Raw genomic sequence first — 16836 nt, 5'->3', positions numbered from 1 at the left:
TTTGACCACTTCTAAAAATTAATTCAAACTATTAAAAAACATTTCTCTTATTTTTTTTATATGAACAAATATCATATACTTTATGACGATATTGTATGATGCATGTGAACGCAAGATAAATGACTATTTAATTATTTTATTTATTTTTTCTACTATAGTATATATTTCTAATTAAATGATTATTATAATTTCAAATATTTTTTTCTCTATAATTTTATATGATACAAATATTTGTTAATACAAAAAAGCACGGGTCACAATTTTTTTTTATGAAACACACAAATTTATTCTTCTTCTTTATATTTAAAACAATAATTTAATATATCAATTATAAATCTTACTCAACATATTATAACACTGTCATTTCATTTTACGAGATACATTTAAAATATTAATTAATTTATTTTATTTTATTTTAGTTTTTCAAATTTGTTTTTGACTTAGAACAATTTTTTTTGACTAAAAACTAATTCAAACTATTAAATATCATTTCTCTTATTTCTCTTTTTTTTAATATGAACAAATATCATATACTTTATGACGATATTGTATGATGCATGTGAACGTAAGATAAATGACTACTTAATTATTTTTATTTTTTTTACTATAGTATATATTTCTAATTAAATTAAATTAATATTTATATGATAATTATAATTTTAAATATTTTTTCTTTTTAATTTGCATATCTTTTATATATATTTATTAACCATCATTATATATTTATTTATTATTTATATCGACTTAGCGTGACCCGTGGGAACGCACGGGTCCTTTACTAGTTGTATAAGAGAAAAGTAATTATGAAATACATCTACCATCATCGATTTCTGATTTTTGTTCTTCATTCATGTAACGGGATTTCTGATTTTTGTTCTTCATTCATGTAACGGGATTTCTGATTTTTGTTCTACATTCATGTAACGGTTTGTATTCCAAATGAATGTAACGGGATTTCTGATTTTTGTTCTACATTCATGTAACGGTTTGTATTCCAAATGAATGAAAGGTTTTGCCATCATTTCCATGAAATTGATTCATCCATCATTGGTATAAATTGCCTTATTTTTTCATCTTCTTCTAACTCCTTCCGTTATTCATGTAACAGTTTGTATTTCAAATGAATGAAAGGTTTTGCCATCATTTCCATGAAATTGATTCATCATCCATCATTGGTATAAATTGATTATTTTGGTTTTAGGGTTTGAAGCTCCGTGAAACCATCATTGTTCTTCAAGGTAGATCTGTGGTTTGATATGAGTATGTCATATTTTGAGTTTTAGAGTTTCTTTTATGTTATAATTTCAAGGGATTGCTTTTTTGTTTCGTTTTTATATTATAATTTCATAGGTATTATATAATTTTTCTCATTTTCCATCAGATATTACGATAGTTTCTCAATTACAGAATAGAATTTACAAGAGAACACATGGAAGAAGATTTGACCACAGAAGAGAAGATCTGAGAAGAAAAACAGTGGAAAGAGAAGGTGACGTTATGATGATGTGAGTTGATAAAAAAATCGAGTGGAAATCATTTTATTTTATGAGGAATATATTATGATTTGATAAAATGTCATTTATTTATTACCAAAAGTTTGACAATATTATTTTTTGAAAGAATCTATCAATCATTAAATGGTAATTCATAACCATTAAAATAGTGTAACAGATTAAAAAATATATAAATTATTAGTCCAATTTGATCTCTCCTCAACAAAATTAAACTAAACTGCACAATTATATTATACTAATAGTATTTGAGAAACTTTTGGTTATAGATAAATTTTAACCTATTAAATAAAATCTTTTTCTAATTTTTTTTCTAAAAACTCACGTAACTAATAAAAAAAGTGAATTTCTTAAAAAAAACTTATAAAAAAAAAAAACCTTTAAATAAAAATGTGAATTTGTAATAAAATATTATTTACTCTCAATTTTAAACAATCTTCACATTTTTTTAATAAATAAAATTATATTCAATTCACTTAAAATTTATATTTAAAAACATTATATAACAAAGAAAAAAAAGTGAATATTAAATAATGACCGCATATTATTACGTTCTAAATTAAAAAATAAAATTAAAGTAAAAAATGAAATTGATAAGTTTCCTCTAAATTTAAATTTTTTTTAAAAAATAATTTTGTTTAAATTTTGTTTTATTATCAATCAAATTATTATTTACTCATTATTCATTTTTTTAAATTTATTAAATATATTTTGAGATTTCATACGTATTTTATTTAAAATTTTATCAATTTCACTATTTAATTCAAGTGCTAGAATTTAATACGTTATAAAATAATTAAAAAAAGAATGTGAAATTTGTTTAAAAATAGGAAGAAATTATTTTTGGTTATTAAGACTTGTGATATTTTAAACAATGTATAAAAAGTTTATAAAAAGTTTAGTAATGTATTAACTAAAGTATAATTAAATATTAAATATGAGATCCACATAAAAAACAATTATATATTTATAAGCGAGAACACAATAGTTTATTACTATAAATAAAATAGTGTATCGTGTTTTTCATCTTTGAGTTGATAGGAGAATCGCACATTTTAATGTATATAGGTAGAAGATAATCAACTTACATAAATAAATAATAATACAAAAAATTTTGGGTACAAAATAATCATACAATTTAAATGAATTAAATGAACTACATTATAAATATTAATAGAACCAAACATAAGTAATGTATGAATAAATAGTATAAAAAATTGTATGACATTTTTTATTAATCATACAATTTGTCTGTCATATATAAAATTTAAAATTTTAACGGGACAAGTTTATCAATTATATATATATAAAATATAAAATAATTGAAATATTAAAATTAAAACTTTAAAAGAGTCAATTTCCTCAAAATACAAAATAATTTAGTACGGATACAAATGGGTACTTATGTATGTGCATATGGTACTAATATTAACACATTTAATTAAATATTAAATAATAACGAGAATAATTTAATATTGGTTTAAATATTTTTATGAATAATTCCGAAACAAAAATATTTATATTATATATATAGAATAATATATTTGATTAATTGGAAGGCTATAAATACTATCCTGCTTGAGCTTGGCTTCCCTGAACCTTTTGTGAACTGGATCATGATTGGTGTTTCTACTGTCTCTTATAGGTTCAGCATCAATGGTGAGCCTTCCAATCTTATGCTGGCAAAAAGAGGAATAAGGCAAGGGGATCCCATCTCCCCTTACCTTTTTGTGTTGGTCATGGAATATATGAGTAGGCTCCTTCAAAAAATGCAGCTTAACCATAATTTGAACCACCATTCACGATGTGCAAAGCTGGATTTAACTCACCTTACCTTTGCTGATGACATCTTACTTTTTGCTAGGGGAGAAAGGAGTTCTGTTGATATGATGATACAAACTATGAACACCTTCTATAAGTCCATAGAATTGGGAATGAATCCAGCAAAGTGTAATGTCTATTTTGGTGCTGTTGAAGAGGAGGTGAAGCAGAGTATTCTTGAAAGACAGGTTTCAATGAAGGTCTAGTGCCCTTTCGTTATCTTGGTGTGCCTCTCGCCAGCAAGAAATTGTCTCTGAACCATTATCTTCCCCTCATTGAAAGAATCCTTAGTAAAATCCATCATTGGAGTGCAAAATTGCTGAGCATTGCAGGTAGAAAATTTGTTAAATTTGTTTGCACTGCTATTGCAAGCTACTAGTTGCAATGTTTTCAGGTTCCTAAGTGTGTTATTCACAATATCCACACTGTGTGTCGCACCTTCATCTGGACAGGGGGTGATACTACTAGTAACAAGAGTCCTGTGGCCTGGGGATACAATTTGTAAGCCCATAAAGCATGGAGGTTTGGGCATTCTTAACTTGGAGATTTGGAACCAGTTAACCATGTTAAAGCTCCTTTGGAATTTGAGCAATAAGCAGGATTGCCTTTGGGTGAAGTGGATGCACTCCTACTTCCTAAAAGAGCAAAACTTTATGAGCATAAAGGTGAGCATGAGTGCTTCTTGGGCTATCAAAGGTTTCATGAAAGCCAGGGATCAAATATGTGATTTACAGAGTTATTGGACCAGTAGTATGAATTCACACAGATTCAATATGGGGACTGCTTACAAGCTATTATATAGTGCTCAGGATTCTGTTGCACGGTATGATATTGTTACAGGGAACACGTGTAACACCCCATACATACATTGCCTAGGATATACGTATATGGCATTAAAATGGTACTCGAAAAATCATAACATAAGCAGCGGAATAGATAATGTATAAGTACAAGTACAAAAGCCCAAACTGTCATGGCCAAAATACATGAGTTCCAACTGGTACAAATACATATCCATAGTACAAAAGATGGAGATACAAAAGATCATAAACTACGTACGACAGAACACATCGCCAAGGAACATCAACTCGAAGCTAAGTCATCTTACCCTTGCCTCGATCCTGCCTCGAACCACCTGTAAAAAGAATAATTGGAATGGGGTGAGATTACTAAATCTCAGTGAGTCTCCCTATCTTACGGGTTCACTCAGTTCTACAGGGAACATGCAATCAACGAATTCACCGAGAATCTGGGTTACGTCACGGCTAGGTACAAGTACAAACAAGGATACACCGTTAATGGAAGTCCCATAACTATCCAAGAAGGCATCAACAACAACAGGCTCAACGCCATCACAAACAAGTATGCAGACCCGTACCCATGTACGAGGAATCCAGGAGTAAAATCTGCCTGTCTACCTAGGCTGCCAAACCACACCCTCGGTGGGTTACACCCGTACATCGCATCAAGAGACTTGCACAAGCACATCGCAAGACTAATCGGATACCCCTCCTAAATGGAAATCATCCGAGATGAGTTACAGCCGTGACATTGCCTAAATGGCGTCCGACCCCATCACTGTCCATACGCAGATGAGTTAACATCGAGTGCAATTACGCCATCTTGACAATACGAGCCCACCGGGCGAAAGCCTAGTGATCTTGCCTACGTGGCATCACTAGAGGTGAATCGGAAGTAATATTACCTACGTGGCATTACTTCTCCACCATACCAAGCACGCCAATATGTTAACATCGAGTGGGATACGCCCCGTAGGCCCTCACAAGCATATCGCAATGGTAGCTCAGGTGTGCAAAACATACCGAGAACGCAGATGAGTTAACGTCGAGTGGGATACGCCCCATAGGCCCTCACAAGCACATCACAACGGTAATGATGGAACTAAGTCCATAAACAGGACTTACCACCTAGTAGCTTAAGCTTACTCCGATTCAAGCATACACAAAACACCGAGATCACACAGCACGGTATAAGCCATCACACAGGAAATCACATACGAATGTTCAACCGGAACAAACGAAATCATAAAAATAATAATGCCACAATATAATCCACACAATTTGTATTTCACACATACAAGCATTTCCAAGGGATTTTAGTCATATCATGGTCTTATATAATTAAAACACATATTAGAATGCCATACAAGTCATAAGAGGCCTTCGATTCCGATACAAAACGAAACTGCACTCAAATGGGAGAAATATCAATTCTGCATCAGACTAGTTCGCTACAGCGAACTCAAACAGAAGCTAAACTTCTTCAAACCCAGGTCAGTTCGCTACAGCGAACTCCAGCGAAGCCCCGATTCGCTACAGCGAAGGAAAGTTTGCTACAGCGAATAAATCAATTCAACTCCCAGGTTTATTCGCTACACAGTTCGCTACAGCGAATCATTCGCTACAGCGAATGAAAGTTCGCTGCAGCGAACTCTGCAAAATCAGCAAAAATGCAGAACGCGTTTGGGGTCCCCAAACCCCAAAATCTTACATGCAATCATTCTTGATGGAGCAATAAGACATGGTAAATGTACATACACGAATTACTACTAGAATAGAGTCTTAAACATGCATGAATAAGGATTATAGAACACATACTCTCAATCCCTTAATCCCTCACATTGACATAAACCCCAAAAGTTTCCCCAAGTCTCTATCTATGAGACTCACCTGATTAAGCTGAGGAAGAAGCTCTGAAAATCAGAAGTAGATGATGAAGGTTGATGGATCAAAGGTGCATGCAAGGCTGAAAGTTGAAGTTGGCAATGGGTCTTCCTCTCCTTCCTTCTTGTTTCACGTTTCTTCCTCTTCTACTCTCCACAATTCTGTTTTTGGCTTCTAAAAATCAGAATTGTTCCAAAACCAAACAATCCTTAAGACTTAGATAGAGTGCAAAGACTAAAGTATCCGCCAACTAAACTTTATTTACCATAATGCCACTTGGTTCCATCTCAACTAAATGAAATTCATATCATTAATCACTTAATGAAAAATTAGAATATTACATTCTCCCCCCTTAAATAGAATTCGTCCTCGAATTCGAAAACTTACCAGAATAAGTGAGGATACAACTCCCGCATCTCTGATTCGAGCTCCCAAGTTGCTTCGTCAGGATGCGACTCTTCCCACAACACCTTCACAAGAGGTATCTCTTTGCTTCTCAACGACTTGCTAGCATGCTCCAAGATACGACAAGGTTTCGGTTGGAAAGAAAGATCTGGCTCTACTTCAATCGTATCTGGTAGGATAGGATGAAATGAATCAGGCACAAACTTCCGCAACTGAGATACATGGAAAACGTCATGCAGCCCGGACAATGAAGGAGGCAACGCTAACTGGTATGCGACTTCACCTATCCGTCTCATGATTTGATAAGGTCCTACGTATCTCAGGCTAAGCTTGCGCGTCTTAAACGGTCCTTTCAACCTCAACCTCGGAGTCACCTTCAAGAAAACATGATCTCCTACATCAAACTCCAACGGTCTCCTTCGTTTATCCGCATAACTCTTCTGTCGATCTTGAGCTTGTTTCATCTTATCTCGGATCATCTTAACTTTCTCCGTGGTTTCTTGAATTATCTCCGGTCCAAGGATTCCCTTCTCACCAACTTCAGACCAACACAACGGTGATCGATACTTCCTTCCATACAAGGCTTCGTATGGGGCCATACCGATACTCGCATGATAACTGTTGTTATATGCAAATTCTATCAAAGGTAAGTTATCTTTCCAACTTCCACCAATTTCCAAGATACATGCCCTTAGCATATCCTCAATGGTTTGAATAGTCCTTTCTGTTTGTCCATCTGTCTGGGGGTGGTTAGAAGTGCTCAAATTCAGATTTGTACCCATTTCTTGATGAAAAGCTTTCCAAAATCGGGAAGTGAACTTCAGATCTCTATCCGACACAATACTAGAAGGTACACCGTGCAATCTCACAATCTCCACTACAAAAAGCCTCGCAAGGTGAGAAACCTTGTGAGTCGTCTTAACCGGCAAGAAATGCGCGGACTTAGTCAAACGATCCACTATCACCCATATCGAGTCGTGCCCACCTAATACCCGTGGTAGTCCCACAATGAAGTCCATGGATATACTGTCCCATTTCCAAACAGGAATATCCAATGGTTGCAACATACCACCGGGTCTTTGGTGCTCTATCTTCACCTGTTGGCAAATCACGCACTGCTCTACATAATCAGCCACATCTCTCTTCATACCAGGCCACCAAAAATTCCCTTTCAAGTCTTGATACATCTTGGTCGATCCGGGATGGATGGTGAATTTGCTCTTGTGAGCCTCGTCCAGAATTAACCTCCTTAACTCCGCATCATTTGGCACACACATCCTTCGTCCAAAAAGAATGAGTCCATCAGATGTACGAACGAAATCAGGAAGGTTTGCTTTAGCCTGCAATTCTACATCATTCCACTGTGCTTGACGGATCCTTTCCTGCAACTCATTCTCAATACACAAGTTACTTATCAACACACCCGTTGGTGCCCACTCAAATTGTAAGTCCAAATTTCTGAACTTCTCCATAAGGCCAAATTCCAACATCATCAGCTCTGCAACCTTAATCTCCTTTCTACTCAAGGCATCCGCTACCTTATTAGCTTTACCGGGATGGTACTTCAAATCAAAGTCAAAGTCCTTCAAGTACTCCATCCATCTCCTTTGACGCATGTTGAGTTCCTTTTGATCAAAGAGATACTTCAAACTTTTGTGATCACTAAACATCTGAAAGTGAACTCCATACAAATAATGTCGCCACACCTTGAGCGCGAACACAATTGCAGCGAATTCGAGGTCATGAGTAGGATAATTCTCTTCATGAGATCTCAACTGTCTAGATGCATAAGCTACAACCTGTCCATCTTGCATCAATACTCCACCCAAGCCTTTCTTAGAAGCATCACAAAACACTTCGTAAGATCGGTTTGGATCTGGAATCACCAACACTGGAGCAGTAGTCAGTTTCTCCTTGAGTTTCTGAAAACTCTTCTCACATTCTGAATTCCATTCGAATAAAACTTCCTTCCTTGTAAGCCTGGTTAAAGGTAATGCCAATTTGGAAAAGCCCATGGAAAGAGTATAGATAGAGATACCATAGATATTGTAAATAATATTATAGAGGCCCTCATATATAGGATTTGGCATAGTCGTAGATATCGTGAGTATACCGCACACTTGATGCTGTAGGTGTGTAGTTAGGTTGGACCTTTTGGTCACCTTGTACCCCATCTGTTTTTTGGATTAATCAACATATTTTAATGATTCATATATATATATATATATATATATATATATATATATATATATATATATATATATATATATATATATATATATATATATATATATATATATATTTGATTTGTAAATTGATTTTAATCAATTATATTAAATAGTTATTACTAATTAAATTATATAATTTGATTGAATATTTCTTCACTATAATTTGTCAATTTAAGATATTTATTATTATAAAATATTTTTATTATCCTCAAATATTTTTAAACAATGTTATTTTTTATATAAATGGAACTAAGTTTACTAGTGATTCATATATTTTTATAAATAACGCCAAAACAAAAATAATATTTATTATTTTTATAGAGGGGGAAAATATATTTTTGATTCAAATCCTAATTTATTATTTTTTTTAAATATGGCTACTGATATGGTACGCGCATGTGGTACTGATATTAAACTATTGATTTAAATTTTAAATATTGAATAATAACAAGAACAAGTATCATGTGTTCCCACGAGTAACACACCACTGTCATGTGTTCGCATGAGTGACAATATCAAAATCCGTGCAAATGCACGGATTATTATATTTTTTGCACAATTAAAGAAAATTAAAAATAATATATTAATCCAAACACGATAAAAATGTTATGTTTTGATTTTTAATCATTTATATATCTAATATTTTTATTTTAAAATTATTTATAATTCAAGATAAATATGAAAAATCAAAATATATATTATTGATAGAAAATAATTTTGGTAAAACAAATTTATTTTTATTTTAGAAATATGTCTTTCTTTTAAAAATAAGATCAAAATATTGAATATTAACAAAAACATGAAGTTACTGATAAAAAATGAATATTAACGAGAACATAAAATTACTGATCAAAATATTGAATATTAACGGTAACATGAAGTTATTGAACAAACTATTGAATATTAACGGGAACATGAAATTACTAATCAAAAAATTAAATATTAACGGGAACATGAACTTACTAATCAAATTATTGAATATTAACGGGAATATTAAATTATTGATCAAAATATAAAATATTAACGGGAACATGAAGTTACTCATAAAAATATTGAATAATAACAGAAACATGAATTTACTAATTAAAATATTGAATATTAATGGGAACATGTCATTATTGATCAAACTATTGAATATTAACGGGAACATGAAGTTACTAATCAAAATATGGAATATTAATGGGAATATAAAATTACTGATCAAAATATTGAATATTAAGAACAACATAAAGTTATTAATCAAAATATTTAATATTAATGGAACATGAAGTTATTGATCAAAATATCAAATATTAATGAAAATATTAAATTATTGATCAAAATATTGAATATTAACGGGAACATGAGGTTACTGCTCAAAATATTGAATAATAACGGAAACGTGAATTTACTAACTGAAATATTGAATATTAAGGGGAACATGATGTTATTGATAAAACTATTGAATATTAAGGGTAACATGAAGTTACTCATCAAAATATAAAATATTAATGTGAATATGAAGTTACTGATAAAATTATTAAATAATAACGGAAACATGAATTTATATATTAAAATATTGAATATTAACGGGAACATGAAGTTACTAATCAAAATATTGAATATTAACGGAACATGAAGTTATTGATCAAAATACTTAATATTAACGAAAATATTAAATTAGTGATCAAAATATTGAATATTAACAAGAACATGAAGTTACATCAAAGTATTGAATAATAACGGAAACGCGAATTTACTAATTGAAATATTGAATATTAACGGAAACATGACGTTATTTATCAAACTATTGAAAATTAAGGGTAACATGAAGTTACTAATCAAATTATTTAATATTAACGAGAACACGAAATTACTGGTAAAAATATTGAATATTAACGAAAACATAAAGTTACTTATCAAAATATTGAATATTATCGGGAACATGAAATTATTGAATATTAACAGGAACATGAAATTACTAATTAAATTATTAAATATTAACGGGGACATGAAGTCATTGATCAAACTATTGAATATTAACGAAAACATAAAATTACTAATCAAAATATTGAATAATAATAGAACAATTTTACTATTGATTTAAATATTTTTGACTATAATTCCTAAATAATATATATATATATATATATATATATATATATATATATATATATATATATATATATATATATATATATATATATATATACTATTGATACAAATATTTTTATATATTGAAAAAATTAAAGTTACCGATTTATCATCTCTTTTTTAATAAAATCATTTTATTTTTATTATATTTCTGGAACAAATGCGCTAAGATATCAATACCCGTACAAACGCACGGGTATCCCACTAGTTAAAGAGTAAAGATCTACTAGAATGCGTTGGAGTATGCTACACGTGTACAATAATATGTCAAGACATTAATATTAATAATAAATGATAATAATAATACAATTTTGTATTGAAAATCTATATTTATTTGAATTTTTTAATTAAGTCAAATAATGCGTACTACTATTCGCTTAATATATCTAATAGAGGTTATCATATATCTGTCTCACACGTTTTTCTATTAGCATTGCAAACGATTTTTAATAAATGCGGAATCAATTAGACTATCAATTATCATCTTTATATAAGTTTCTTCTATAAATAAATTTGTATTATACATGTTTTTAGTATAAATTTATGATTTGATATTATTGAATTGTAGAATTTAAATCAATTAATTAATTAGGGGATATAATTTTCTCCCATTAAGGAAAATATATTAGACAATAATAAAAATAATTGTATTTAGCATTTTTATAAAATAATGATCATAATTAATTTAAATGAGAGAGTAATTGTTAGGAGTGAATAAGTAGTGTTTTCATTTGATAAATTAACTACCGTTTGAGCTAAAAGTGAACTTATCTTATGTCTTTTAAGGACTTTATGGTTAGAATTGAACTTTAGCGGTTTGATACTAATTGTAGAACAACTTGCGTCACTTTGGGTGCTATTTGTGCAGATATTGAAGTTTAGAAGCAAAGCCGAAGAAACACGCAAGTGTAAAGCTTCTGGAGAGGAAGAATCACAAAGAAGGAAGGTGAAGCAAAGTCCGAGGCACGCCAACAAGAAATGAGGCGCGCCATCGCCTCTGACTTGCTTTCACGCCGCGCCAATCCGTGCCGAGGCGGGGTGGCTGCGTGACAAAGATAAATTGATATAAATAGAAGCCCTAATCCTCATAAGAGAGATCGATGGTGTGCGAAATTGAGAGAGCAATTCTATTCCAGAGTAAACAACAACTTCCGACGGAGAATTCAACATCAATTGAAGACATTCCCTTGATGAAGATGAATCCTTCCATGAAATCTTGTATGTTCTTCATGACTAATGAGAGCTAAATCCCATTGTGTTGAGTTTAAGGTAGTAGTTAACCTATGAAGATACAATTACTTGATTAATTCCTGTGAACAATTGTTTAAGTTTATTATCAATGAAAAACCTTGCCTTTATTTTATATCATTGTTGAACTATCAATCGAGAGATAGGGTTCGTACTTTCGCCCCTAGGGTTTTACATTGACTTGTTGATTAATACTCAGAGATGAGGTTTTGAAGAAGTTTTCATAAATCATCGCGGTTAAATTCCCTTTATCTTTATAGTCATTCTGAGAGATCGAATATCATACCGGTAGAGGTGGTTCTAGATTGATCATTAGACATAATATCAGTTTTTAGGATGAATGAGGATAATAACTTAGATAATGTTCACTTGTGGATTAATTGATTATTGTATGTGAATATGTTGATGAACCCTAGAACTCAACATATTCATTCACCATTGTTATTCGTTTTTAAGCTTTTTATCATTCAATTATTATTCTGTTATATGCAGTTTGAGAACAAACAATCAAACCAATACTTTTCAGGACTCATAATAAATCAACTATAAAACGGCAGCAATATTACTTAGTCTCTGTGGATACGATATACTAGAAAATATTTACCCTAAAATACTTTCAACAAATTGGCGCCGTTGCCGGGGAGTGTGTCAATATTGCACGCATTGCAATAGTTTTTATTTTGAGTTATTTTCATTAATCTGGTTGTTTCACGTGTTTGTTAGTTTTTGCAGATTTAGTGTATGCGTAGCAAAGTTTCCAGCGATCAACTTTTCTTCGATCCCGAGATTGAAAGAACCGCTAGGAGATTGAACAGCAAAACACGAAGAAAAGCAAGCATAGAAAAAACAATAGACAACGCAACTGCGACTTCGTCACAATCTTTAGAAACAATTGATGAGTCGCCTGAAGGACTTTATTTTCACGAACTTTTTGAAGAAGAGCAAGAAGTCATTATACAACACCCTGTTGTAAACATGGCCGCCACAACTCCTTGTGCAAATAGTCCTCGTCTCAATCCTCAGTTTGCAAGAACTGCCGCCAACGGGAGGACATCTGAATTGAAGACCGGTATTCTACAGCTCATCTGTGCAAGTCCTTTCGCCGGATTGGACCATGAAGATCCATACACTCATCTGACTCGATTCTATGAGTTAGCAGGTACCACAGGTGTAGCCCAGGCAGAGGAAGAAACATTATTCAAAAGGTTGTTCCCACATTCTTTGCTATCAAAAGCTAAAGATTGGTATCTCAATCAACCTGAAACAGTTATGACTGATTGGAATACTCTGGAAGAAAAATTCCTCGAACAGTTTTACTCTCAAAACCGATTCTTTGATGCTAAAACTGCAATTACGGTATTCTCTCAAGGCAGTAACGAATCACTAAATGAAGCTTGGGAAAGATTCAAAGCTATGCTGAGAAAGTGTAAGGGGCACGGATTCGAAGAAGTCGATCAGATTCACATGTTCCGAAACGGTCTTACACCCACTAATAAAACACTTTTGGATGCCACAGCTGGTGGCTCACTCATGGCTAAGACACGTGTTGAAGCAATTCAGATAATCGAGAGAATGGCTTTGAATGACCGACAAGGAAATCATGACCGAACTGTCAGAGATAAGAAGTCGGGGTTGTTGGAGCTAACTAATAGTGATGCCCTGCTCGCTCAGAACAAATTGCTAACTTCACAAGTGGAGCTTTTGACACAACAAATGTCCAAACTTCCACAACAAATCAAAGAGCTTAATGGAGTTTCCAATTCGTACCAGGTTGCTAAGTGTGAATTATGCAAGGGGGATCATCAAACTGGATTTTTCCCACCAGTCTTGGCAGAAGAAGTGAACTATATGAACAACAACCAAGGACCGAGGCAAAATCAATACCCAAATCCTCCATCGTATCAGCAGAATTATCCTCCAAGGAATAATCAAGGGTATCAACAAAGACCTAACAATCAAGGGTATCAACAACAAAATTTTCCACCTTACACTCAACCGCCGCCACAACAACAATGAGGACAATCTAAGTTGGAAAAGACCATGAACCAATTCATGCAACTGTCAATAAAGAACCAGAAAAATCAGGAATCCGCAATCAAAAATCTGGAAACTCAAGTCGGGCAACTGGCTAAACAAATTGCAGCTAACCAGTCAAATGCGACATTCTCAGCCAACACTCAAGAGAATCCCAAAGAGCATTGTAAAGCAGTTGTTACTCGAACTGGTCAGAAAGGCGGTGAGAAGGAAGTTAAAATTAATGATACCGAGAAGGAGGCTGAAAAAAACAAAGAGTCGCGGCGCGCGAATACACAGTCGCGGCGCGCCAATGACAAAACAACCAGCAACGTGATTCCCAGTCAATATCTCCCATACCCACATGCACCATAAAAAAAGGATCATGCTAGGCAGTATGTAAGGTTTATGGAAATTTTTAAGCAATTACAAATCAACATTCCATTCTCCGAAGCCATTGACCAAATGCCAAAGTATGCAAAATTTATGAAGGATATCCTGACAAAGAAGAAGAGACTAGAAGAAGAAGAAGTAGTTGTACTTGATGCTCAGTGTAGTGCTATAGTCTCCCGTCTCCCTCAAAAAGCAAGAGATTCGGGACGAGTCACGCTACCAGTCACGATTGGTAACCAGCATATTGGGAATGGATTGATAGATCTAGGATCAAGCATCAATCTAATTCCTCTATCAATAGTGAAGAGATTGGGAAATATTGAGATGAAGGCAGCCAAAATAACCTTGCAACTAGCAGATAAATCCACCACTCTTCCTTATGGAGTCGCACAAGACATGTTAGTAAAGGTAGACAAATTCTTATTTCCGGTAGACTTTGTTGTGATTGATATGGAAGAAGATAGAAAGTCACCTATCATTCTTGGAAGACCATTCATGAAAACAGCCCGGATGATGATAGATATTGATGATGGTATCATGAAACTAAGAGTCCAAGATGAAGAAGTATGCTTTAATCTCTTTGAAGCCATGAAACAACCTAAGGATAAAAGCGACTGCTTCCGCCTAGATGTCACCGAAGAGATAGCAATAGAAGTGGCCAGTGAAATACATCTCTCTAATCCGTTAGAGAGATCCCTTGTTGATTCGTTTAATGTGCTGACTCAAGAGGAAGAACGGGAAATCGAAGGTTTTGTGAAAGAACTAGAAAAGGGAGGAAGCATGACTGACAAGGATGGGAAAGTGGAAATATTAGACCCACCAAAAGAGGTGAAGGAAACCAAGATGGAACTCAAGCTACTCCCAACTCATCTGAAATATGTTTTTTTTAGATAAGGAGGGAAAGAAGCCGGTAGTTATTAGTTCAAAGTTGACTACACAAGAAGAAGAAAGACTACTTCAAGTTCTACAAAAGAACAAAGCTGCAATTGGATGAGTCTTGGCCGATTTAAAAGGTATAAGTCCAGCATATTGTATGCACAAAATCATGTTGGAAGAAGAATTCAAACCGGTAGCTCAACCACAAAGAAGATTAAATCCAACTATGAAAGAAGTGGTAAGAAAAGAGGTGGTCAAACTCTTGGAAGCAGGAATGATTTACCCAATTTTATACAGCGCATGGGTGAGTCCAGTACAGGTAGTGCCGAAGAAAGGGGGGATGACCGTCATCAGTAATGAGAAGAATGAACTAATACCAACAAGAGCTGTCACTGGGTGGAGAATGTGCATCGATTATCGGAGACTCAATAAAGCCACGAGGAAAGATCACTTCCCTCTACCTTTCATGGATCAAATGCTTGAAAGACTATCAGGACAAAACTATTACTGTTTCCTAGATGGATACTCCGGATACAATCAGATTGTAGTCAACCCAGAAGATCATGAGAAGACAACCTTTACATGCCCTTTTGGAATTTTTGCATACAGAAGAATGCCTTTTGGGTTATGTAATGCCCCGACTACCTTTCAACGGTGTATGCAAGCAATCTTCTTCGAACTCATCGAAAAAAGTATTGAAGTATTCATGGATGATTTTTCGGTTTTCAGAAAGTCCTTCGATATCTGTCTGACTAATCTAGATGAGGCTCTAGGAAGATGTATTGAGACCAACCTAATTCTGAATTGGGAGAAATGTCATTTCATGGTAACAGAAGGTATTGTACTAGGACACAAAGTATCTTCAAGAGGGCTTAAAGTGGAAAAAGCCAAAGTGGAGGTAATCTCAAAACTCCCACCCCCGGTGAATATAAAGGGGTAAGAAGCTTTTTGGGGCATGTTGGATTCTATCGAAGATTTGTAAAGGATTTCTCGAAGATTTCCAAACCATTGAGTAATTTACTCAACAAAGGTACGTATTTTACTTTCAATGAATCATGTATCCAAGCTTTTAATAAATTAAAAGAAAGGCTTGTGACCGCACCGGTGATCGTAGCACCTGATTTGAAAAAATATTTTGAACTTATGTGCGATGCTAGAGATTATGCTATAGGTGCGGTACTAGGCCAAAGAAAGGAAAAAATATTTCATGTCATACACTATGCAAGCAAAGTTTTAAATGACGCCCAAGTCAATTACGCCACTACTGAAAAAGAATTGCTAGCTATAGTGTATGCCCTTGAAAAATCCAGATCCTATCTCATTGGAACAAAAGTGGTGATTTACACGGACCACGCGGCTATTAAATATATGCTAACTAAACCGGATTCAAAACAAAGGCTCATTCGATGGGTTCTTCTTTTACAAGAATTCGATTTAGAAATCCGGGATAAAAAAGGTTCAGAAAATGTGGTAGCAGATCATTTATCCCGCCTGGTCAATGTAAATGTCACTCACCAAGAAGCA

General features: G+C 33.4%; 1 protein-coding gene across 1 annotated transcript; it reads left to right on the top strand.

Moving 5' to 3' along the window:
* Positions 1 to 3127: 3127 nt before the first annotated feature.
* LOC131626703 (uncharacterized mitochondrial protein AtMg01250-like) lies at positions 3128 to 3538 on the top strand. The gene has a single exon (XM_058897539.1). It carries the CDS (start codon positions 3128 to 3130, stop codon positions 3536 to 3538), a length of 411 nt encoding a protein of 136 aa, XP_058753522.1.
* Positions 3539 to 16836: the final 13298 nt, after the last annotated feature.

The sequence above is a fragment of the Vicia villosa genome, unplaced genomic scaffold, assembly GCF_029867415.1.
Source record: "Vicia villosa cultivar HV-30 ecotype Madison, WI unplaced genomic scaffold, Vvil1.0 ctg.000318F_1_1_3, whole genome shotgun sequence".
In the NCBI taxonomy this organism is placed as follows: domain Eukaryota; kingdom Viridiplantae; phylum Streptophyta; class Magnoliopsida; order Fabales; family Fabaceae; genus Vicia; species Vicia villosa.
The sequence above is the reverse complement of the archived record's forward strand: the minus strand, read 5'-3'. Positions and strand labels throughout refer to the sequence as shown.

What these genes read in the sequence shown, in the direction of transcription:
- LOC131626703 (XM_058897539.1), top strand. Translation starts at nt 3,128, where the DNA reads ATGATTGGTGTTTCTACTGTCTCTTATAGGTTCAGCATCAATGGTGAG.